A 26,685-nucleotide genomic window follows, 5' to 3' on the forward strand; every position below is an offset into this window, starting at 1 on the left:
AGGCTTCCACCCAGCCTTGTATTAAATATCTTTGATCAGGAGAAACTGTTGACAGGCAACACAGAAAGGGAGAGAAAAGCAAAGGGAATGTGTAAGGTGGGGGCAAAGAGAGAAGGGGAAGAGGACAGGAAGTAACATGAAAGAAACCCAGAGAACTCATTAAGAGTGAATCAGATAGAAGGACAGCATGGGATCTACTGTGAAGATTCAGGAGAGACTAGAAAAAGTCACTGGCAATAAATAGGAAGAAAATAGGACAAAATAATGAGTAGCAGATGGAAGGTGACAGGGGACAAAAGACACTGAAAGGAAACAAACATTTCTAAACTTTAGATTTCCTGAACTAGGTCTTCCCATACTGAAGCTTTCAACAATATTTTATTTAAGCAAATTAAGGAGAAGATAATCTCACTGTTTTTTTTTGTCCGTGGGTCATGTCATTTAAATTGTTGTGTCATGTCATTTAAATACTTACCTTAGGTAGACCAATGGATTCCATTGCCCTTAGCCATTGCACAGTATTATCCGTGTGTCGAAAATGAAGGCCCGATCTCTAATATGGAAGGAGGGGAGGAGGAAGACAAGAGATTATTATTTTGAATGATTATTTTCTTTTGCTATTTACCTGCCTTTGCTTAACAATTTTACACTTCTCCTGTGAATAACATTCTAAGTTTTCAATATGTGACCCTAAAACCAGAGTGTTTCAGCTGCATGCCAAATCATAAGGCAGTTACATGCCATTTAACTCATCCTCTTAGGTGGACTTCGTAATCCCAATGCCTGTGCCCAAAATCCTGTTTCCAAGAAAGTTTGTTCAAAGAGTCCCATTGTTAAGAGGTGAAGAAGCATTCTAGATGCCTTCTTGCTTATTAGGCTCCTATTATAGAATCATAGAATATCAGGGTTGGAAGGGACCTCAGGAGGTCATCTAGTCCAACCCCCTGCTCACAGCAGGACCAATCCCCAATTAAATCATCCCAGCCAGGGCTTTGTCAAGCCTGACCTTAAAAACTTCTAAGGAAGGAGATTCTACCACCTCCCTAGGTAACGCATTCCAGTGTTTCACCACCCTCCTAGTGAAAAAGTTTTTCCTAATATCCAACCTAAATCTCCCCCACTGCAACCTGAGACCATTACTCCTTGTCCTGTCCCCTTCTACCACTGAGAATAGTCTAGAACCATCCTCTCTGGAACCACCTCTCAGGTAGTTGAAAGCAGCTATCAAATCCCCCCTCATTCTTCTCTTCTGCAGACTAAACAATCCTAGTTCCCTCAGCCTCTCCTCATAAGTCATGTGTTCCAGACCCCTAATCATTTTTGCTGGACTCTCTCCAATTTATCCACATCCTTCTTGTAGTGTGGGGCCCAAAACTGGACACAGTACTCCAGATCCAGAACTCCAGAACTCCTGTTCTGGTTGGGCAAGGCAAGCCTGAATTCAAATATGAGAGACAGGGCTGTTACAAAAAAGGGATGTTTAGTCATTAAAGTCTCCAGGAGAACCGGGGAGTTCAGGTGATTTGTAATTAGAGGTGTGTGCAATTTAGAAAAGAGCCCATGAAAATCATTTTTGCCAAGAATCTGAGATGTGGGCCCACTTAACTGAAATATCATACTAATTTTTCCACTAAAAGAACAAGCCCTATTCCACTGAAAATTCACTCATTTCCTGTTGTTTTTTTTTTAAAGTCCATTCTGAGCACAAGTAGTCTTTAAAATCTTAAGTTGGAAATTTGAAGTATCCATGATTTTAATGCAAAACATTTAATTAAGTTTTGTAGAAAAGCAATATTTGAAGAAGGCAGAATTTCCTGAAATCGCAAACAGTTTTCAAGACTATTGGAAGAAGCATTTCAGCATTTGGCCAGCTTGCCAGGTGTGGATTCAGAAATCCCTCCCTTTTCATGGGACACGACTATGGTATGGATAAATTAGACAAAGCTCTGCTTTCTTTTGAGTTTGACCTTGGACTTTTGGTGCTCTTGGTTCTATATTTTTTCTAAACCATCTCCAGAAAAGGAGGCCAGGGGAAAGAGGCAGAGGTACCTTGAAAAGAGACCAGAAAAGCCTGTTTTTCCATCCTTTACTTATGTATGCACGAAAATATATAATAGATTAGTTATTAGTTGCTACTGATGTAAGTTTAAGATGCCATATATGCATTTGAATGTTAAGTACTTGAGAGCTGTGAACATGTTTAGCTCTGTTCTGTAAAGTGCCATTTAATCACAGCTGGTCAAAAAATTCACAGAAAAATTTCAAATTCTTTAATTTCACGATTAAAGCTCACCATTTAAAAAGAAATTTCCCATAAAAAGCCAGAACTTTTTTTTTTTAAATGATTTCTTTCAGTACAAGTTCTCACTTTGAAAAAAGCAGTTTCCATAGTTGACAGTCCTAGAATCCAATCTTCTGAGGCATAATTTCCCAATGAAAGCGTCACATGAACATATGCATGTGCAAAACTCATATCCTCTTCTTATAGCTTGCTTAAAAAGCAACAGAAAAAAGCCTCCCTAAGCACCATTCATCCCTCCATCCAATTTCAACAGGCAATATCTGAGAACCTATTCCACATGCAAGTGCCCACCTGGCATTTCCAGGTAACTCCTTGATTGCAACTCTAGAAGTCTCACCACTATAAGAAACCAACTATTCCAAAATTTGGTCACTGAAATCGTGAATTTGAAAAAAGTATGTGAAATCTTGGAAACAGCTGTTAAAAACACATTTGACTACGTCTCCAAACCAAGCAGGGTCACGACGTGGTGGAGTCACAGCACCACTCAGGTTCGGCCTGTCCACCCCTCTGTAGATTACATCAACCTGAATCTACTTCCTATGTGAAGCTAGAGGTGTGCTGGTGAGCTGCTCCGAGCTTCAGTCTGAAGGTAACTCCCCACTAGCACATTCCTTTGAATGAAAGGTCTTATGAGTCATAATGGTATGAAATAAAAGCTTTTCAGATCCAGTCTAGGTCAACTGTGACTAAAAAATACCATTTGATTGCTGTCCAATGACCTATGCAAGTTGAGTCTGGTTGTCTCAGTTTCCTAGTGGGCACGTGGCCACATCACAAAAATTTTGGCACCAACTGGCACTGGTTTTGTAGTCTCAGCAGTAGCAGGATTGTAAGCATAGGGAAATAACTACTTTCTCCTTCATGGAAGAGGCCCCTTTAGGTCAGAGTTGACTCAGTGCTGAAGCAGTATGGAGAATTTTGGTTTTTTGCTGTTCTTGGACTTCCCAAAAAGCTTGCACCTCTCTACTCACATGGCAAGAGGATTTCACACTCAGGGTTTGTAATTCATGTAAAAAATTCACACTAAGTTCATATAAAAGTTATGATGAAAACAGGCACAAACATGCCAGTTTGTGAATTATACTAGTAATCAGTTATCCTATTTTCAGCCACACAACTGCTGAAAATGAGGGGTTTTTGTGTTTTATAAGAGAGCTTGAACTGGCAGTTTTTCAACATTTTTGGCTTTGAATACATCACTTCAGTTACCACACAACAGTATCTTTGTACAGAAAAGATATGACACATGAGAAAATTTGCACCATAGACTTTCTGTACTAATCACCAAAATTTAAGATGAGGCATTTCTAAAGGTAAATCTACATTAAAGTTATATACAATTGCCTGTTGTAGTGGTATCTGGAGTTCCTTCCACCTTAAGATCAATAGCAATGACAAAGTTTCTAGTGGACTTCATATTTGGTAGTATTACTTAGTTTTTATGGAGATGAAACTAACAACAAGACAGGTCTACACTTGTACAGACTTCTTTCGAAAGATTGCAGTTTTTCATAAATTAAAAACATAGTATTTTGTAATGTCTTCTGAAATACACATACAATTTACAATGCAGTATGATAAACCGTTCAAGATTCCAACTCAGTAACAGGACGTGCATGTAACTTGGGGCACATCTACACAAAGCATGTACATCACAGCATGCTGTGGTGTAAATCTATAGCATTCCTGCGGGCTGCACACTGACTGTCTGTGTGGAGCCTGCTGCTATGCACTAAAAGTTCCCAAGGTCATTTCAGTACATACTAGGGAACTTTTATTGTGCAGCAACAGTGTCCACACAGACAGTCAATGTGCAAAACTCATATGTGCAAACTCAGCACACTAGAAAGCTATAAATTTACACCACAGCTCGTCATGCCATATGTGTTCATGTAGACAAGCTCGTAAGTCACAAATATTTACAATCTAAAAACATACGGAACATAAAATCAGTTGGATCACCACTACATTTCAAGCCTCAAATTCAGGACTCAAGGTTTATTTTCCCCTAACAATTGACAAGACCACCACTTAAAAAACAAAACAAAAAAAGGGAAGAAAAATACTCCTGTTTTAGCGGCCACTAGAGAGACAGAAACCTGAACTACAGATGTGGCAGGTAAGCAAGAGAAAATTTTTAATCTTTTAAAAGTATAAACACAATTTTTAAGCTATATACATTTTTTTAATCTCATGAGATCCTGAACAGATTTTGGACCTGCACAGAGAACACCCCAAAAAACAGATCTACCTTTAAAATTTGCATTCTCCAGCTGTCTCCTTACGCAAACTGAAATAAAGCAGCTCTTAAAGGAGGTCCCCAAATATAAACTAATGTACATACACGCATTCTCCATCATCACCAAGTAACTATGCAGCTTGTGATTGTAACAGCAGAGCTTGATTTGTTTGACTGATTTTTGTTCCTCCATGATAAAGTGTCTGATATTAAAACAAAAACATGCAGATCTCATAAGGGGGATATTTGCTAACAAATTATACAGCAGTTCATGTAAGAATTTGGTAATTGTTTTTAAAAATAGTCTCATAGAGCTTTAGGCCCCTATTTCCTAATGGATTGTAATTTTACAAATGGTAATGCTTTGTTGTCCTTACCAAAAAGTTTTCACTGGAGCTGAAAGTACTTTTTTTTGGTCTTAAAAAACCCTTAAGTACAGCTATCATGTTTTTTTCTGTATAGTGGTTATTCATATTTTATCATATTGCCTCCCTGCTCTTCAGTGCTACAAGTTCATGTCCCAGCTGGTGACCACAGTCAGTCCTTCATTGGACTATGGGGAGTTATACAGTAATTTGTGTGTGCAACTGGCAGGAGAAAGAAAGGTAGAGTAATTTTCTTAACTAAAAGTACAACACAGATCTTAAAAAGTGAAACAAGAGGAGTAGAATTCCAGATGTATTAGGACACAACACAGTCTGCTGATGCAGAAAATCTTAACATGAAATAAGCACTCATTAGCTTTCTGCAAAGCCCAGTGCTAAAACATTTAAACAGAGTGGGAAAGATAGAGCAACAAATATTTAACTTTTGGTTTTAATCAGCTGCCAACGAAACCTTAGTTACCTTATACCGTGTCTGTTCCACATCATAGATTTTCTTCTCAGAGACCATTTTAGGGGCAAAGAACTTTGCTAGTTTGGCAAGGTAAACTCCATTTCTTAAGCCTTCTTCCAGTTCAGTAGTGGGTGGCAGTTCTTCAGCCAAACAGACCTCCATCCACCTACAAAACACACGGCCAAGAATTACCGTTTCTGTTGGTTGCAATTTTAACATGGTACAGTATATTAGAACTGTGATGCCATTATATGCTCGCACTCTGAGTAACCACCACCCAACAACTCCACACCCCTTAGATGTCAGTAAAAGCACCGACGCATGCACAGAGCAACAGAAGAAGAGGTCCCCATGTGCTCATTGGCACGACAAATCAAAACTATTACAAAACGAGCCATGACAGCTTTTGTCTCAGGGATACTTTGGTAACGGAGTCAAAGCTCCTGAACTATGCCTTCTGACTCAGAATAATAAGTAAAGAATGGGAAGAGCATGTGGGGAGAGGGAGGAGTTAAACACTACTTTCCCAGTGTCCCTGGTTTAGCAAGTCTTGGGATGTCCAAGCTTACACACTCTCCACCCACGGATAACTTCTAGCCCCATTACCCATGGCTGCTATTACCCCTAGTCATAAGAGCAGAGTCTTTATGAAGAATATAAATAATTACCTATTCCTAATCAAAGGCTGGCTTTATAGGTCTATAGAAGTGGCTCCAGACCCAGTTAACCAATGTGTACTTGCACAGCTCTCAGGATGGGTCCCTCAACCACCAACAGAAAAGAAAAGGTCTGAGCAGCTGGTGGCTCGGGGACCGCATCCAACCCGTCAGATCACTTTATTTGGCCTATTACCCCACATAGCGGAAGGTGGGCAGGGAGAAGTTTTCTCCCCCCACTGTGTTACTCCTGCATTCTTTGTGTGGACCTGCTGCTGGCCATAATGCATGCTGCTGCTGTGAGTGTGCTCTATTGCTCTAGTAGGGGATGGCACTACATAACTGCCCCAGGAGCGGTTTCCTTAGAAGCACGCATGGTCTGGCTACTGTTGCTGACTAACCGCCTTGAGAGCTGGCGCTGCTTGTTATTACCCCATGGATGAGTATGTAGCTATTTTGGGGTGGAGAGAAGAGAAAGACCTTTGGCCCACCAAAGGGTTTTAGTGGAATCTGTGGCCCGCTGCTGCTGCTGTCACATGCTCTAAGTTTACGGGAGGTGGTAGGTTCCCAATTTCCGTAGTGCACAGGGCCCCAAAATTCTCTAATCTGGCTTCAATGGCGCAATCTTTACTCAAGTTCTTATGCTGCACCCAGAGCAGAGTCCCTTCCATTAGTGCATTAAGCAATGCATATTGCACCCTACTTGGGTGAGCTTTTCTTCTTGTTTGCTGTTTTTGACCTGATGGTGGTGTCCCCTTCATTTATGTATTAATGAAGGGAAGGTGAAAGTGTGCCTTGCCCTTGGAATAGAAAGTGCTGAGGTTTGTGGTAATTCTTGAATCCTGCCAGCGTTTTCTCCAGTTTTGAGCCACTCCCCCAAGAAAGCTCTGCTGCGCTCACAAATGACTGTTACCTTTAAATAGACAATTCTGTTGTGCCAGAGGAAGGGAGTTGTCACATGCGGTCCTTGCATTAAAAATTCAGGTTGATCTTTTCGGTATCCTGGGTCCCGATCATTAAATGACTTGGGGTATGTCTACACTACGAAATTAGGTTGAATTTAAAAAAGTCTTTTTTTAGAAATCGTTTTTATATAGTCAATTGTGTCACCCCACACAAAATGCTCTAAGTGCATTAAAGTGCATTAACTTGGCGGAGTGCTTCCACAGTACCGAGGCTAGCGTCTACTTCCGGAGTGTTGCACTGTGGGTAGCTATCCCACAGTTCCCGCAGTCTCTGCTGCCCATTGGAATTCTGGGTTGAAATCCCAATGCCTGATGGGGCAAAAAATATTGTCGCGGGTGGTTCTGGGTACATGTCATCAGGCCCACCCTCCCTCCGTGAAAGCAAGGGCAGACAATCGTTTTGCGCCTTTTTTCCTGAGTTACCTGTGCAGACGCCATACCACGGCAAGCATGGAGCCTGCTCAGCTCACTGTCATCATATGCCTCCTGAGTGCTCACAGATGCGGTACTGTATTGCTACACAGCAGCAGCAACCCATTGCCTTGTGGCAGCAGACGGTACAATAGGCCTGAAAACCATCCTCATCATGTCCGAGGTGCTTCTGGCCCAGATATGGGTGCAGGGACTAAATTAGGAGTGACTCAACCAGATCATTCTCTTTAGTCCTGCAGGCAATCCTATTGTACCATCTTATGGTGAGCAGGCAGGAGATGAGGATGGCTAGCAGTCCTATTGTACCATCTTCTGCCGGGCAGCCAGTAGATGTGGATGGCTTGCAGTCCTTCTGAACAGTCTGCTGCCAGCCAAAGATGTAAGAGATAGATGAAGTGGATCAAAACAAGAAAGAGAACAGATTTGTTTTGTATTCATTTGCTCCCCACTCCCTCCGTGAAGTCCTGCCTGAAATACCAGAGGAAGGGAGAGTTTAGTGGGTTGAGCATTGGCCTGCTAAACCCAGGCGTTTGAGTTCAATCCTTGAGGGGGCCATTCTGTGAGACAGTTGTTTGTGTTTCTCCTTGATGTAAAGCTACCCCCTTTGTTGATTTTAATTCCCAGTAAGCCAGCCCTGTAAGCCATGTCATCAGTTGCCCCCCCTCCGTCAGAGCAACGGCAGACAATCGTTCTGCGCCTTTTCTCTTTGCAGACGCCATACCAAAGCAAGCATGGAGCCCTCTCAGATCACTTTGGCAATTAGGAGCACATTAAACACCACACGCATTATCCAGCAGTATATGCGGCACCAGAACCCGGCAAAGCGAAACCGGGTGAGTAGGCGATGTCAGCGTGGTGACGAGAGTGATGAGGACATGGATAGAGACTTCTCTCAAAGCATGGGCCCTGACAATGCAGGCATCATGGTGCTAATGGGGCAGGTTCATGCCATGGAAAGCCGATTCTGGGCCTGGGAAACAAGCACAGACTAGTGGGACCGCATAGTGTTGTGGGTCTCGGACGATTCCCAGTGGCTGCAAAACTTCTGCATGTGTAAGGGCACTTTCCTTGAACTTTGTGACTTGCTTTCCCCTGCCCTGAAGCACATGAATACCAAGATGAGAGCAGCCCTCACAGTTGAGAAGTGAGTGGCAATAGCCCTGTGGAAGCTTGCAATGGCAGACAGCTACCGGTCAGTCAGGAATAATTTGGAGTGGGCAAATCTACTGTGGGGGCTGCTGTGATGCAAGTAGCCAACGCAATCAAAGATCTGCTGATATCAAGGGTAGTGACCCTGGGAAATGTGCAGGTCACAGTGGATGGCTTTGCTGCAATGGGATTCCCTAACTGTGGTGGGGCCATAGACGGAACCCATATTCCTATCTTGGCACCGGAGCACCAAGCCAGCAAGTACATAAACCACAAGGGGTACTTTTCAATAGTGCTGCAAGTACTGGTGGATCATAAGGGACATTTCACCAACATCAACGTGGGAGGGCTGGGAAAGGTACATGACGCTCGCATCTTCAGGAACTCTGGTCTGTTTCAAAAGCTGCAGGAAGGGACTTTATTCCCAGACCAGAAAATAACCGTTGGGGATGTTGAAATGCCTATATGTATCCTTGGGGACCCAGCCTACCCCTTAATGCCATGGCTCATGAAGCCGGACACAGGCAGCCTGGACAGTAGTCAGGAGCTGTTCAACCACAGGCTGAGCAAGCACAGAATGGTGGCAGAATGTGCATTTGGATGTTTAAAAGCGCACTGGCGCAGTTTACTGACTCGGTTAGACGTCAGCGAAACCAATATTCCCACTGTTATTACTGCTTGCTGTGCACTCCACAATATCTGTGAGAGTAAGGGGGAGATGTTTATGGCGGGGTGGGAGGTTGATGCAAATCGCCTGGCCGCTGGTTATGCACAGCCAGACACCAGGGCGGTTAGAAGTGCACAGGAGGGCATGGTGCGCATCAGAGAACCTTTGAAAACCAGTTTCATGACTGGCCAGGCTACGGTGTGAAAGGTCCATTGGTTTCTCTTTGATGAACCCCCCCCCCCGCCCCTTGGTTCACTCTACTTACCTGTAAGCTAACCACCCTCCCCTCCTCCCTTCGATCACCGCTTGCAGAGGCAATAAAGTCATTGTTGCTTCACATTCATGCATTCTTTATTAATTCATCACACAAATAGGGGGATAACTACTAAGGTAGCCAAGGAGGGGTGGTGGAGGAGAGAAGCACCAGGAGGGGTGGTAGAGGAGGGAAGGACAAGGCCACACAGCACTTTAAAAGTTTAAAACTTTAAAACTTATTGAATGCCAGCCTTCTGTTGCTTGGGCAATCCTCTGGGGTGGAGTGGCTGGGTGGCCGGAGGCCCCCTCACTGCGTTCTTGGGCGTCTGGGTGAGGAGGCTATGGAACTTGGGGAGGAGGGTGGTTGGTAACACAGGGGATGTAGCGGCGGTCTGTGCTCCTGCTGCCTTTCCTGCAGCTCAACCGTACGCTGGAGCATATTAGTTTAATCCTCCAGCTGCCTCAGCCTCCTCTCATCACACTGCCGCTACCTTTCAACAATGGCTACACTCTTTCATGGTAAACCTTACTGTTAACATTACATACACAGCACATGCGCTTTCGTTCCAAGGTCGCATTTTGCCTCCCCCCAGGGCGTGGCTAGTCCCTCCACCCTCCCCGTGGCTAACAGCGGGGAACATTTCTGTTCAGCCACAGGCAAACAGCCCAGCAGGAACGGGCACCTCTGAATGTCCCCTTAAGAAAAGCACCCTATTTCAGTCAGGTGACCATGAATGATATCACTCTCCTGAGGATAACACAGAGAGATAAAGAACAGATGTTGTTTGAATGCCAGCAAACATACACTGCAATGCTTTGTTCTACAATGATTCCCGAGTACGTGCTACTGGCCTGGAGTGGTAAAGTGTCCTACCATGGTGAATGGAATAAGGCTGCCCTCCCCAGAAACCTTTTGCAAAGGCTTTGGGAGTATATCTAGGAGAGCCACGAATGCCAGGGCAAATTAATCATTAAACATGCTTGCTTAAGGTACACTCACCAGAGGTCCCTTCTCCACCTGGCGGGTCCAGGAGGCAGCCTTGGGTAGGTTCCAGGGGGGACTGCCTCCAGGTCCAGGGTGAGAAACAGTTCCTGGCTGTCAGGAAATACGGTTTCTCCGCTTGCTTGCTGTGAGTTATCTACAACCACTTCCTCCTCCTCCTCGTCCCCAAAACCTGCTTCCGTGTTGCCACCATCTCCACTGAAGGAGTCAAACAACACGGCTGGGGTAGTGGTGGCTGAACCCCCTAAAATGGCATGCAGCTCATCATAGAGGTGACATGTTTTGGGCTCTGACCCGGAACGGCCGTTCGCCTCTCTGGTTTTCTGGTAAGGAGCTGAGGCAAGCCTAAGTTTCACACGGCACTGCTTCGGGTCCCTGTTATGGCCTCTGTCCTTCGTGCCCTGGGAGATTTTGACAAATGTTTTGGCATTTCAAAAACTGGAACGGAGTTCTGATAGCACGGATTCCTCTCCCCATACAGCGATCAGATCCTGTACCTCCCATTCGGTCCATGCTGGAGCTCTTTTGCGATTCTGGGACTCCATGGTCACCTCTGCCGATGAGCTCTGCATGGTCACCTGCAGCTTGCCACGCTGGCCAAACAGGAAATTGAAATTCAAAAGTTCGCGGGCCTTTTCCTGTCTATCTGGCCAGTGCATCTGAGTTGAGAGTGCTGTCCAGAGCGGTCACAATGGAGCACTCTGGGATAGTTCCCAGAGGCCAATACCGTCTAATTGTGTCCACAATACCCCAAATTCGACCTAGCAAGGCCGATTTCAGCGCTAATCCCCTTGTTGGGGGTGAAGTAAGGAAATCCATTTTAAGAGCCCTTTAAGTCGAAAAAACGGCTTCGTCATGTGGATAGGCGCAGGGTTAAACCGATTTAACGCTGCTAAATTCGACCTCAACTCCTAGTGTAGACCAGGGCTTGAAGAGAAGGATTGAGTCCTAGAACTTGATGTGATATTATATAGGGACTCAGTATAAGGAACAGAGGATACATTTGATGTACTCATGGTAACCCATATTTAGGCTTGGCAGAATTCCATTTTTATTGTTATATAATTTCAACAGATATCGATATTTATTCTTAAGTATTTTTTATTTTTGATTTTAATTTTCAGTTTCCAGTTTCACAGGAAATTGAGTGTGAGTGTGTGTGTGTGTGTGTGTGTGGGTTACCCAATAATTATTTAGTGACTGTAGATATTGAGATTCAAAAAGTTAAAGCTTTATAACTGTTAAAACAAATTGTCAACATCACATGTCAAAATATACAAAATAATTATCCTTAAATCAAACTTCAAGTTCAAGCAGCATTTTTCTTTTCCTGATTGTAAATTTTGCTTGTCTATGGAAACACTTTTTGTTTGTTTGTGTGTGCATGGTAAAATCATGGACAAACATTTACTGATGAAAATCAAATTCTTCCAAGCCTACCCATGCTGCTGAGGAAGCATGCTATGTTTTGGACTAGTCACTTCCCAAGTGCTAGCTGACTAGGGTAAAAGTTCAAATTTGACCCTTCGTTAACTCCCATTCATCAGTTGGCCAGCTCTATCTGCTGCTTTTACAACAGTTTTAGAAGCCATAAGTCAAGGACTAGCAAAAATGACCCATGGAAATAATTGACTTCAGTAGAACCTGGATTCACACTAACTCTGAGGAAAATTTAGCTTTTCTTATTGTCTTCTCATGCTTTGGAGAAGACAAATAGTATGACACTTTGCTCTTGCATGTATATTTTTCCATGGTCATTAAAAAGTCATAACTCAAAAAACCTTGGCATGCATCCATACGGTATAAATCTATGGGGTGGAACAGGGGGAGACATGCCAGTGAAACCATACTTTCCACTCCGTTTCTGCGCTGCAGGCAGCAGTGCTTCTTAATGACACTGGTTCCATACAGTTTTGTCTGATACTGTCCAAGATCTATTGTGAGTAGTTTCCTGAAGAACTATTTGGATAGTCTTTGCCTCAGTGAAACCACTTTCTTCTATCCTGTAATGAATCAAAGTGCAACGGAATACATCATCTCATGAGCCTTTCTAACCTAAGACATAATGACGAAGTGTGCTTTTTCCGTTCTGGGGTGAGAAATTGGCGGTTTTTGAATCTTGGATTCCAACCTCAGTTTTCTGAGCATATAAACCTCTGGTGGACAGGCTGTCGTACAGTATGTGTGAACTGGTCTGTGACTGCCTTAGTTATCAGAAAGTGACACAAACCAATGTCCAAATCATCCTCTCCTATCTGTAATCATGTTAACATCCCTATGGCAACGGGAATTCCTTAAGTACTGAATGTATTTGTAGCTCATTTTAATGTGACTGAACAGGGAACCTAGTACCACAGGGCTGGCCAGCTTGCTGCAGACCAACAGTGCTGTATGGAACACTGTTTTGAGAACCTCTGGTCTAACCTGAGTACTGATTTTCAAGACTCTATGCTAAGTTGTTCTTTTTAGTTTTTCAGTATAAATGTTCCGAGGGGTACTACATGTCAATTGTAACTTATGTATTTTAATTATTCTGGTAGAAATTAGCTAAAAGATTAGTTTCGAAACTTCATGAGGTTTAATTCTAACGTTTTAGATTTAATATAAACTAGGTGTAGAGCAATAACTGATTATTAGGGTTGGCAAAATTTGATTTTATATACTTTTGATATCAATGTTTTTGTTTTTCAGCTTTTCTATTAATGATCTTTAAATTTTCACAGGAAATTGAGGGGTGTCACAACTATTTAATAGCAGTAGACATTGAGATTCAGAGTGGAAACTTCATAACTTAAAACAAAAATTGTCAAATATCACATACCAAAATATACAAAGTTAATATTCTTAAACTCTAGCATCATTTTTCTTTCCTTTATCTTCTCATAACCTCAGTTGCAAAGGGCGTTCACCAGTTTCCACCATTTATTCTGGTCTTCTTCTGGTCTGTTCAGGCTTCTGAGTGTCATGTTAATGGATTTGGCTTCTTTCTGTATTATTCTACATAATGTTTCTCTAGGTCTTCCTCTTTTTTTCCCCCCTTTCCAAGTGATGTTCATATTATAACTTGCCACAGAAGTCATGTTGGTGACGTCCTTAAAGCATGTCTTAAATAGGTCCATTGTTATCTTTCTATATTTGCTGTAGGTTGGGTTCGCTCTCCTTTTTGAATTTTTAATGTTGCAAGAATGTTCTTTCCAATGGACTGTGAAGAGCTTCCTCAGGCATTTACTTTGGAATGAGTTGATCTTCTCAATTCTTCATCTATTTCCATGACTGCTCCATAAAAGAAGAGAGCTGGGGGAAAGTCGCCTCTTTCTCTGCACGTCCCAAATTTCCCCCACCCCCTCTTCTCACCCTACTTCCCCCCTCCCACCTGCCTACTATTCCCCCAAGGCCGCCGCCTCACATACATGTGTGTCTTTTCAGGGACCAGGAACCTAATTAGTGGAGCCATGCAGCTAATTAGGTGGGTGGCCCTTCATTCTCTCATGTGCGGCCGCCCACCCAGGAACTATCCATGGACAACCTGAATGGAGCTGGTCCACGGACCACAGTTTGAGAACCTCCGAGTTAGACTAAGCAGGCCAATATCATCAACAAAAACGAGGCCATCCTGTTGTGCTTCATTTGTCCATAAAATTCCCTGATTGCCTTCTGTGGTTACTTTCCTCATGACAGTGAAAAACAATAGTGGGGACATAATACATCCTTGCCTTACTCTAGTTGTCACTGCAAACCATTAGCTGATATTGTCACAATCTCTGACTGTATTCAGCATTATCATATACATCCTTGATTACTTTACGGAACACCACCAAAAATAATTAGAGTGCCATCATTTTCCAGAGACCGCCTGGGTATGCCGTCAAAAGCCTTGACGAAATCTATAAAATTTATCACGAGTTGCTTTTACTTTGTTTTATAGTATTTCTAACAACAATATGGTCTGCCCATGACCTCAGTGGTCTAAAAATGCTTGTTCCTCTCTAAGTTGGCTGTTTCCTGATGCATACCAGGATGATGTTGCACATGATTCTTACTTCTGTAAACTTCAATTTTTATCAATGGAAGTATTTGTATGTTTGCACGAGTGTGGTGAAACTAACAGTTAAACATTTACCGATTTAAAAAAAAAAAAATCAAATCTTTCCAAGCCTACTAATTTAACATCATCATCTCCTTTAGAGGAAGTACTTTAACAATGTTTACCACTGAACTATTTAGCCACTACAGTTGAGGTTCTTCGGGAACATGACATTTACATGGCTGGCTGTGTGTATTTACCAGGCATAATGTTATAACTTGAATGGAAACAGCAAGAAAATACTTGCTGTTTAGTCAATAATTGCTTCACTGTAATGAGTGGTACCAAATATTTCATTAGCATTAATAAAGAACTGCAGTACTATAGTAGGTAGCGGATAAACAGCAGCATAACTGTTTCAAGGTGATAATTCACATCCACTATCTTGATTTTTCCCCAACTCCTTATTTTTGTACTGTTAGACTGTGATTCAGGAAAGCGTCCCTATTCAGAACAGCACTTAATCACTTGCTTATGTACCACTGAAGTCCATGCAATTTAACTATGCGCTTAAGTGCATTCCTGAATTGGGGTCTTAATGATTTGTGCACTCCTCTTTCTATTTTAGGAAGAAGTCTGAATGGGACTAATATCTGTTTTAAATGTCTGACATTTCTCAAGATATGAAGATACACTGAAGTGCACTGAGACACACTGTAGCTTGGTACAACATTTAAAGTATCTTAGTCCCCACTGTTCAACAAGGACCAAATAGCTTTGGCTCTCATCTATGCCCTATGTAGTGAGATGAGATCCCCCGCAGTGCTCTGGGAGCCATCTTGTTGCTTCTGGGGAGTCCCCCTAGCAATGATAATGGGGCAGAAAGGAGCACCAGCAAGAGTACATGAGAGGAAAGGGGCAGAGGATAAATGGAAAAGATCTTTAGAACAAAGAGTAGCAGGGCAACAGAGGAAACACACACTAAGATAAATATGAACAAACAGAACTGTCATTGGAATCTGACAGGCAGCCAAAAAGCGTGCAAGGTATCTCTAATCAATAAAAAGGGCATGGCAGCTGCTCAGAAGAACTTACAGCACCCGAAGAACTGAGCTGTAGCTCACAAAAGCTGATGCTCAAATAAATTTGTTAGTCTCTAAGGTGCCACAAGTACTTCTTTTCTTTCAGTGAAAAGGAGGAGACTGGTGGTGGGGGGGAGGAGGAGAGGAGAAAGGTCATGGGATCAATATGGCCCTGTGTGCAGTATATTAAAAGTAACTTATATACACTATTTTTTCATGCCAGGCTTTTGAATCAAATTGAATCTTGATGATACTGTTACAAAATTCAAGTTCACAAGGTGACAGCACAGAAACTATTTGCTATTTTAATCTGTTTTATCCCACCGTGCTTCTATGTGGGTTAATTAGTGATTAGAGTTCAAAATGTAAACTGCCGCTCAGAATACTGTTCTAAAGTTTAGCATGGCCCATCCAGGCCTGTGTTTGCTGTCTCAATCAGCAAGTCATCTGACAAAGCCTTGTTTACTCAGCACTTCTAATAGCTAAAAGGTACAGAGCCTTCTAGCATCTGCACTCACCATTCTAGTTTACAGCAATATGCACTGGCGCATTTCACTGCACCCAGACATCATTCTCCAATCCCTACAATTAAACAAGCACTTTCATGAAACTCTTGAAGAAGGTTTCGTTTTGCTACCTTTTCAGATATGCAGGGACATTAAAATTTAGTGCTTCATATCACGCCCATCAAATTCAGCAACAGTTCTCAAAGATAAGACATTGAACAGGGTCCAACACTAACAAACCATGAGTCTGCATCATCATGAGGGAGGCCCCTCTTACTTTCCTGTCCTTGGCTTGACTCCAAGCTGCCAAGGGCTGGGAAGAAATGCTGGCAAAGAAGCAAAGACCATGGGGAGGAAACAAAGGAAGGAGGGAGGGGGACTGGAATGGAGTTCACAGTGCAGTAGTAGATAAAGAAACCACGAGTAGCTCCAGAGGAAGCCTTATCTAGTTCTTCCTAGCTGCAAGAATAGCAGTCAGCAGGCCAGCTGATCAGACATGATGGAGTTAGTAGCATCAATGAAATTATGTTAAATTAAATATTAAGATGCCACAGCAACATTTTGGAAGGAGAATTAGGCAACTTATTTTCAAGATCTTAAAAAACTGGGGTGGTTTCTTCGGGGGAACTGGGGAGACTTATAATTTGTTAATATTACTGTAGCGAGTAGGAGCCCTCGATAAGGATCGGAACCCCACTGTGCTAAGTACTTATATAAACAACGAAGATGGTTCCTGTGTCAAAGAGCTGACAATCAAAGTATAAGACAGTAGATGGATACAGACAGGGGAGTACAACTAAAACAGTGAGACAGCATTGGTCAGCATGATAGGCAATGGTATCAGCAAACCACCGGCCTAACTGGTGTCAAGTACTTTGTAGGCATCATGGGAGAGTTTCAAGAAGGGATGTGAGGAGGATGGTTTGGTGTGAGGGAGAGAAACAGGACCTACTGAAGATCAGCATGGAAGAAAGCATGAAGATGCATGTTTGATAGAGCCTAGAGCATGAGCTAGTCACAGGTGGGAGTCGACATTTTGATAGCAAATAAGAGATTATACATAAAATGAGATTAAGCCAAAGAAGGGCCTTAAGAGAGACAAACAGTTTTTGTTTGATAAAATAGAGAAGGGAGAACCTGTGGAGGAATGCAAAGAGAAGGGTGACATGGTCAAAGCAATGGGCTAGGAAAATGATCTCTGCAGCAGGACTCAATGGATACAAGATTAAACTGTCAAGTTAAACAAGATTGTAACTGTCAAGGTCAAAGAAGAGTATTTGCAGTAACATAGATGTGTTATCATGAAAGCTTGGATGAGAGTTTTAGGTACGGGATGGACAGGAAAGCCCATATCTTATTTCTTATGCAGAAAGAATCTGCAAGATTTATATGTAGCCTTGATGTAGAGAGGCCCAAGGCCAAAGAAGATCGCAAGTTATGGGCTCGAATGACAGGAAGGATGGTGGTGATATCACAGTACCCAAGAACGGAGGTAGCAGGGAGGGCTTGGAAACAAGAAGGGTACCAAGGACAGAGCCAAGTTGATCATTTCCCAGGCAGCTAGAAAGGTAGGGTGCATGTAACAGAGTTAGCAAGGCTCAGTGGTTGCAATGCATGTTTTATCATGCCTCTTCATTCAGAGTCTAAGTTTGTTTTTAAGGAGTATTTACGAACAACCTAGATTGAAGCCAAAGAGCGGCAGCAGAAGCTCAAGCCTTTCCTTCATTGTGTTGGCACTGGATGGCGAGTGATCTCCAGAAGGCTTTATTTGCAAAATGTCTGACAGCACCAAAATTTGATCTAGTGGCTTTCTAATTAACCAGCAGCATCCACATAAACCTCAAATTTTCACATGAGGATGCTATGCAAGTTAGCTTAAACTGAAGGAAAAAAACACCACCTTAAATTTGGATTGGAGGGAAGCTTTGTCTTAGTCTATACTTAAGTTTTGTTGGTATAGTTATACTAATTCAACGAGCAAAAACACAAACTATATCAACAAAAGCACTTTAATGCTGGTATAAATGCATCTATACCAGTGCTTTCACCGGTACAGAAATGTTGCGTTTGGCTATATGGGTAAAAAGTTTCTTGCACAGACTTGGCCTAAGAGACAGATCCAGTGTGGGCAAAGAATCCAGTACCACAGCACTGTGGTCTGTGCCTCATGCCCCTTTTATAGGTGCTACTGAAGTTTGAATTTTTTCTAAAACTGATTTGTGCAACTGGCTTGTATAATGTGGTTCACACCCCCAGGAAAAAAATCAGTTATTTCACACTTAACCACACTAGGTAAATTTGCCAGGCCACAACCCTATTGTCATTCCAAGCCCTTCTAAAAAACCAGCTTCTTCAGGGTCAACTAAGTAGCAGGAAGAAAAAAAAAAAGTTCTATTTTTAACAAGCCATTAACATGTCCATATACCATAAATGGAACATGATCTTATAACCAACCTTTATGCCTCTCTCACTCAAGTTCCCCTATTGTTAACACTCATATCACACCTAAAATTAGATGGTACGTTTGTGTCTTTTTGTTCTGCAGAGTACCCAATTGCACTGGACACTATATAGGTAATAAAGAATGACTAACAAAATCTGCTGAAAATAAGGTTTTAGAGAAGGCTGGTAGGAGGTTCCAAATATCATGTATTTTGAATAAACCCACTGGAGAAACCAAATCTGCCAATCAGGAAACCTGCTATTCAGAAGACCCAAAACAGCTTTTTGCACTTGGAGTGTACTAGTGTTAGAGAACTTCAGTCTACATAGAAGAAGCAGAGCTGTTTGAGCTGAAACCTTATAACCAGCCATACGGGACCAAAGTGTTCATTGACAAGTTTTTTGTTTTAATTTAAAAATATTTATTTAAAAGATCTATGTATGCAGGTATAAAGTAAAGAGGTACATGTTTAATACTAGTTACAATACAATACTAGTTGTCCATATTTCTCAGGTTGCTGAAGGTGTTTGGCCTCCAGCCTGTCTCAGTATACCCATAAGCATCTACAACTACACTACTACTGTTGAGCAATATTATTTACATTACAGTAAGATACAGACTAAGACTTTAATGTCACAAGGGACCATCTTGATCATCTTCTAGTCTGACCTCCTGCACATTGCAGGCCACAGAACCTCACCCTCCCACTCCTGTAATAGATCCCTAACCTCTGGCTGAGTTACTGAAGTCCTCAAATCATGATTTAAAGATTTAAGGTTACAGAGAATCCACCATTTACACGAATTTAAACCTGCAAGTGACTTGTGCCCCATGCTGCAGAGGAAAATGGGGTGGGGCGGGAGAAGAGGGAAAAGAGAGGGTCTCTGCCAATCTGTCCTGGGGCAAAAATTCCTTCCCAACCCCAAATATGGCAATCAGTTAGATCCTGAGCATGTCAGCAAGACCCATCAGCCAGACACCTGGGAAAATTCTCTACAGTAACTCAGAGCCCTCCCCATCTAGTGTCCCATCCACCAGCCACTGGAGATATTAGCCATCACAGACTGGCTATGTGCCATTGTAGGCAGTCTCATCATACCCTCCCCTCCATAAACTTACAAGTTTAATTTTCCTTCAGATGGCATCACCTTCTGGGGAAATTCGACAACAAAGGATCAGAATTGATACTTTATATATTTGGTGGCCCCTAGTTCTTGATTTATGAGGAGTAAATAACACTTCCTTATTTCCTTTCTCCACACCAGTCATGATTTTATAGACCTCTATCATATCCCCCCTTAGTAGTCTCTTTTCCAAGCACTTAACCTTCAAATGGTAAGGTCTTTGGGGGCAGGGGTTGTTTCTTATTATACATCTGTACGGGATCTAGCAGAATAAGGCTAGAATCTATTACTGTAATACTAATAAGATATAACTTTAAAAACACCACACAAGCTGTAATCCACTATCCTGTATTATTCATGAGTCAGAATATATATTTGTCTCTTTTTAAAGAGACCCTCAACAATATAATTGCAGCCTGAGGAAACCGACTGTTAGCCAATCAGGAGAGCTTTAGGGCTTTGTCGGAGAGAGGTTCAGAACACCTTCTGGCTGTTTCAAACCATGAGAGCTACTAACAAAGGGAACATCTACATTGCAATGTAAGTCCAGGGTCAGTAGCACTCAAGTTAGCAGATCCTGGGTTTGTTAACCTATGGCCTGAGCATCTTCACTTATTTGTAACACCAGGTTAGGAAATGTTGAACCCTGGGTCTTAACATGGGGCCCCTGTATCTAAACTGCATCATGAAGTCCAACAGCCCATATCCTAGACTTCCTAGCACCCTCCAAAAACATGGCTGCTCTGGCCTTTTGTTCATGGTAGAAAACTGACTGTCCCAAGAACAAAGTCAGCCTGCCTGTGGGATACTTTTGGTGGACTCCCAGAGCATGAGTCCAGTGGGACTGTGTCTACACTGCAAACCAACAAGGCTTGAACCCTGGGTCCTGGCTTGATTCAAGCTCAGACTCTCCACCCCTGTAAGCCTGGGTGAGAGTCCTGGGTTAGCAAGATTGGTGTGTAGACAGAAGGTGGGGACGGAGGGTTAGGCTCAAGCCTGAGTTTGAACCCTCGACTTACATTGCAGTATAGACATACCTAAAAGGGAAGGGAGCCTCTGCTAGAATCAGAGTTGCTAGCTTTAGTACAGGAGATCTGCCAGACGCTAAATCAATACCATCAATTTCAAAGAGCATGAAACATTATATGCCAAGTGGTGACAGAGGTAGCATGGGGGTGCCCACACCTCCACTGGTGCTGGGGAGAAGTAACAGGCTGCAAGAACCATCCGTTATTGCCAAAAGGAAGAGGAGTCTAACTACCATCACTTCTGCCAACGGAAGGGGGAGCAGGAAGAGCCAAACACAGCAGAAGATAAATAAGGGGAACTCAGAGGGTGAAGTGTCAGAAGGATATGAATTATACTGGGCAATGTGAAACTTTACCACTACCGTCAGGAGTTTGAAGAGGGCCTCAGCAGAGGAGAGGAGCAAGGTGGGCCATTGTGCTGAACTTGAGGGGAAGGGAGGGAAGGATCTTCACACCCCTGTTATTGAAGCACAGTCTCTTTACTAATACAGCCTCAGCAATGCCTGCTATCACGGAGTGGCTGTAATTACAGTCAGGAGTCTCAGCTTGCAAATCTAGACAGACTATTTGTCTGAAGTCCAAGCAATTTTTATGAAGTAGTTTTGGAAAAAGTAGAACAAGATCTTTAAAAAGAGGCAAGAAGCTGAAATCAGAGCACCCTTTTGCAGAGCACACACAGCTATACCAACAGTCAACAATTAACTCAAAGCTGAAAAATACATTATTAACTCCTTCATAAATTGCCTGTATTCTTCAACATTTGCCTCGTCTGACAGGTTAAAAAAAGTAAGACTCACACACTTCAGATGCAACTTGATTACTCATTTCGTTATCAGGCCACATCAGATCATGATCTTTTATTAAAAATACCTTACATCTTGTTCATATGGCAAGCTGAAACAATCAAAAGGGGTTGCTTTCTTTAATAGCATTGTTTGGATATATATCCTGATTGTAATAATTCAGTTTCTCCTAAATTTTGAGCACACAAGAAATGTATTATATTTAGATTTCACTAGATTTTAGGAGTACTGCACCTGTAATAATCATGATTTTGTTGCGGTTACTTTATGCTGTTTACTATACGGTGAAAGAAACTATTCAAATGGGGGGGGGGGGGGGGAGAACGTAGGGGAAGAGTATGCATGTTCAAAGTTTGTCTCCCCAAAAAGGTACACATGTTCAATATAGAAAGGGCTTAATGTAATCCATTGCCAATTACTTTGCCCTTTTCAGAGAGAGCCCCACAACACACAAAAAATTCCCTACTCCAGGCAGAGAAGAGGGAACATGGAATGACTCATCTTCCCCTGGCTCTGCTACAACTCAGAACAACAGTGGTCTCCAAAGCACTGGATCCCCCCTGCAACTACTGGAGGCTGCACAAACGGACAGTGTAAGGGTACGGCCACTCCCGGGCTGCCTCCGAGGTCTGGTTTCTGTCTCCAGTAAGCTGTAAGAAGGGGAAGGGGAGATGCTCTGTGACTGTGGGGCCTATTTGCATTTTTCCCTTGCTTCACATATCCAGGCAGAGTTCCTCTGGGCAACGTCTGCTGGCTCCCTATACACTTTTGAGGAGCAGTGGGCACCGTCTGGGGTTCTCTGCTCGGGGTCCCCCTCAGAATCCCTGCTTATGGCCCTGTAACCCTCACACCTGTTTAATCATTCGTTGTCCCCCCAAAGTTAGTTGAACCCTAGATTTAGTGGCTTCTCCCCTTAGACTGCCCTTCTTATATGGATGGACTTGTACCCACCCTTCCCAGAATCCAATAGGTATAAGGAGGGGAAACTTACTGTAATGGATCAGTGAGCTTTCTCCTGTGCAGAAGAAATTAAGATACTCATCTGCTTGTAGACCCAGCCCTTACCCAAAAAGCCATCCAGATAATCAAGCCTCCCAGGACAACTACCACAGGGCAGGTGATACCAGTATTTAAGTTCTTGAGCCAACTGAAGCTTCTGCAGCAGTGTAAAAGAAAAAAGGCAATTTTTAAGTAAACATTGAAGTGGTACATTTTTGTGATAGTTACTACAATCAAAATAATTTCCTCCATTAATCATACACTGCCACAGAAATTTAGCATTGGTGCATTGCAGAAATCTATGTGTCTTACCACATATTTTAGACCTTATGTGCTACCATACATGGGGCTCAGAGTATAGTGGTATGCTAAGAGGTATGTATTTTGAAAGTACATGAAATATTTCATTTGTACATATGTCTGCATTAGGCTCTTTGTGACAGGAATAAACTCGTGTACAGATAGCCCTATTGAACGTATACATACAGCACACAAGGCATTCTCCTCTTAAACCAAAGAAAAGAATGCAAAGTTAGATACATTTCAGATTTTTAGGTTGGCTTAAGAAATGTGAAAAATAATTTGATATTAAAAATGCCTCAATGTAGAAGACAAACGTCATGGAGAATCTCCCCCATGGCCATTACTTGTAGCAAATGCGTGGGTAAGGGTTGAATAGCTACCAGCAAGCCTTAAATTTTGGCTGTAATTTAACATTCATATTGTAGTAATGCCTAAAAGCCACAACCAAGTTGGGCCCCACTGCACTAAGCACTATACCAACAGTAAAACAGTCTCTGGCCCACAGAGCTTATATAATAAAAAGAAGTCAAAAACTTAACTGGTGGATGAGCTAAACAAGTGGATTGGGGTGGGGTAACTGGATAACCAATAAGAGACCAGTAAATCATTTAGTGTTTAATGAACTGGCTTGATAGCTACTGGAAATGCTAGAGTCATAGTATTTAATAGCACTTATTTTTTCCATCAATACTTCTAAGCTTCTGTCACTATTCAACAAATGTAATCAAGTTTATATGCAGTAATACAGCAGACCTACATCAAAAGAATTCCCAGACAGCAAAGCCTTTTGTCTGTCAACCACTTGCTACAAGAATATCATCGGCATTATTTCTTCCAGTTCCAGTATAAGAATGTATCCTATAGATGCATAATACCCTCTCACATAGGCATGAGGAGCCTGAAATATTCTTTTCTAAATTTCTGCACAAAAGTGCTTTGTGTATTGTTGATGGGTGGCAGGAGAGAGCTCAAGTACTTATTCTACACAAATCAGTTACTTCCCCCCAAAACTGATCTTTTTGCAAACACAGTACAGGAAACAGCTTATCTTTTACTTAACAGTGCTGCAGTAACTGAATCCAATCTTAAAAATAAACAGGAACAAGATGAATTTGTCTGAGCAAATCCTGACTCACTTAATATTATGTATATGAAATATGTATATTATACTATGGCAGAGATGGGCAAACTACGGCCGCAGGTCACATCCGGCCCACGGGACCATCCTGCCCAGCCCTTAAGCTCCCGGTTGGGGAGACTAGCCCCCGGCACCTCCCCTGCTGTCCCCCCTAGCCCGCAGCCACGCCGTGGCGCGGGCAGCGCTCTGGCCCACCACCCCTGTCAGGCAGTGTGGCAGCATGGCTGGCTCCGGCATGGTAAGGAGGCGGGGGTTGAATAAGGGGGTCACAAGAGGCACTCAGGGGACAGGGAACGGTTGGATGGGGCAGAGGTTCAGGGGGCGCGGTCAGGGGACAGGGAACAGCGGGGGTTGGATAGGCGTGGGAGTCCCGGGGGGACTTGTCAGGGGTCGGCAGTATGGATAGGAGTTGTGGCAGTCAGGGGACAGGGAGTGGTTGGATGGGTCGGGGATTCTGAGGGGGACCAGGCTGTTTGGGGAGACACAGCCTTCCCTACCCGGCCCTCCACACAGTTGCGCAACCCCCATGTGGCCCTCGGGCCAAAAAGTTTGCCCACCCGTGTACTATGGCATTCTCTCTTTACTTAGCTTATTGGCTTTTCAGGGTAGGCTGTGTACTTTCAAATATATATCAACAGCAGCTAGCATATTGTGGGCATTTTCAGGACACTAAAAAAATGTAAGTAACCACTTCCTCTCTGATCCTACAGAGCCCTCCATTCCTATCCAAACACTATAAAAACAGCACCCTACATACAAAACCAATGGGAATCATTCCAAATACTGCAGTGTAACAAACAAGTCTCCTAACTGCAGATGGCAGTGAACACATTCGTACTAAAGTTCAAGCACTGCATTTCCAAGCTTTCAATTAGTTCAATAACTGCAAAGCATGCGTAAACTCACTGCTATGTATGTGTATTTCACTCTGAGACACTATCCTTTGTATAATAAAAATAGTTTGCTGGCATATATTCACTATTGCCTGAGAATTAAACTCCTACTCAAGAATTATTTAAGTGTCTGGTCATGTGATCAACTAGATCTACCCTAAATCCAGATGTAGTTCAGAACCTCATGGGACTACTCCTAAATGGACACATTAGGCTTCAGGAATGTGTAAGGAACATAAATGCTATTTCTTCTGAATTAAAATTAGAAAGAGACAGCTGCCTGCTGAACCCATTGGGCAGCATCTTGCATTAGTATAATCTATTAAAACTTATAATGCAGTAACCTCAGAATAACGGCTGACGTGTCAGTAGAAGCGCAGGTGCTGCCTTTATGCTGAGAGAATTGTGAGAACTATCCTCAACCATTTATACTCATATAGCCATTTTATATGTTGTAGTGAAACTAAAACTTTTAGAGTTGAAAGATAGAATAGGAGAGCATAGTTACAATAGTTTGAGTTTTCCTTCATATTTTTCTTCTAGCTCCTCACAGAAGGCCGCTTTGTTGTAGTTTATGACAGAAGCTAGAATTGAGCTTCATTACTATAGAAATCATGCAATCGGAAACAATCAGCACTGTCTTCATTTTTCATTTGCCTTTAAAGAATTTTCAACTGGATCTTTTTGTTGCAACACCAGGCTCTTCAGGCCCTTGAAATAAAAGTTAAACAAGTAATTCTAGTCCCTACCCCAACATGTGAGCCCCACTCTCCTATAAAGCACATGTATAGAGCTACATAGTGATTATTTTATTTGCTTTTGCAGTCTGCCTGTTGATCTTGTCAGTCAGACTCCAATCGGACAGCATTAATGATGACCCATTATTTCAGTTTTGCTCACAAACATGGTATAGTATTGCTGGGGATTTCAGTGGTGTAGGGATAAACAACAGGTCATTCTTTAGCATGCTGACTATGTGGGTCAAAGGAAAGGAGTGTTGCACAATAGCAGCAGCTTATCCTCCTAAAAACTAGTTTTGTGCTGGGAGGGAAGGGGAAGGGTTTTTGGCTTTAACAGCAAAAGAGCCTCTCCCATGGCAGCAGATGGAAGGGGATCAGTCCATGAGACTCAAAATTTGTTGGACTATCGCAAAACAAGTCAGAAAAAGTTTTAAAAAATTGTAGACTGTACAGGTAATGTGGGACAGGACTTGAGACAAAAAAAAAAGTCCCACAATAGAATGAGGACATATATTTTAATTCAACATGTTTGTCAAAGCCCAGATCAGATGGCTAGAGTTCACTCCCATACAACTGATTTAGAACCTCCTCAAATGCTGTTAATTTTATATTTCATACGTGTTTTTGCACCAATAATTCTGAATATTAAAAATAAAAACAGTATTAATATAGTTCCCAGAGACATTACAATTCTGAGTGGGAGAGGATACATACTGGATGCTGAATTATTCCTCACCATCAGCACCAATACCTAATAATACTAACTCTTATATAAAATGCTTTTTCATCCATAGATCTCAAAGCGCTTCACAATCTTTAGTGTATTTCTCCTCATAACCACCACTCCGTGAAGTAAGGAAGTACTCTCATTTTAGAGATGGGGAACAGACAGAGACTGAGTGACTTGCCCATGGTCAGACAGGAAGTATGTTGTGGAGCAGGGAATTGAACCCCAGTCTCCCAAGTGATAGGCTAATCCTCTAACTACTGGAACCTGCCCCCTTCACCTGCCCCCCCTCCCCAAAGCAATTGGCGAGATGTTTTCAGTCATGTGGATGTCTGTCTGCTAGGAAGCACCAGGAACGGCTCACTTC

At 42.5% G+C, this 26,685-nt stretch overlaps 1 protein-coding gene across 3 annotated transcripts in view; it reads right to left on the bottom strand.

The window, feature by feature from the left end:
- IQGAP2 (IQ motif containing GTPase activating protein 2) overlaps positions 1 to 26,685 on the bottom strand; it is a 242,355-nt gene that overhangs the window by 106,109 nt on the left and 109,561 nt on the right. For all 3 annotated transcript variants that reach the window (XM_048851522.2, XM_048851521.2, XM_048851523.2), the window contains exons 3-4: positions 5,391 to 5,547; positions 476 to 553 (exon numbers count right to left, since the gene is read on the bottom strand). In XM_048851522.2, coding sequence (XP_048707479.1) covers positions 476 to 553; positions 5,391 to 5,547 — 235 coding nt within the window. The remainder of the gene's footprint in view (positions 1 to 475; positions 554 to 5,390; positions 5,548 to 26,685) is intronic.

Source organism: Caretta caretta, chromosome 5, assembly GCF_965140235.1.
Source record: "Caretta caretta isolate rCarCar2 chromosome 5, rCarCar1.hap1, whole genome shotgun sequence".
NCBI lineage: Eukaryota > Metazoa > Chordata > Testudines > Cheloniidae > Caretta > Caretta caretta.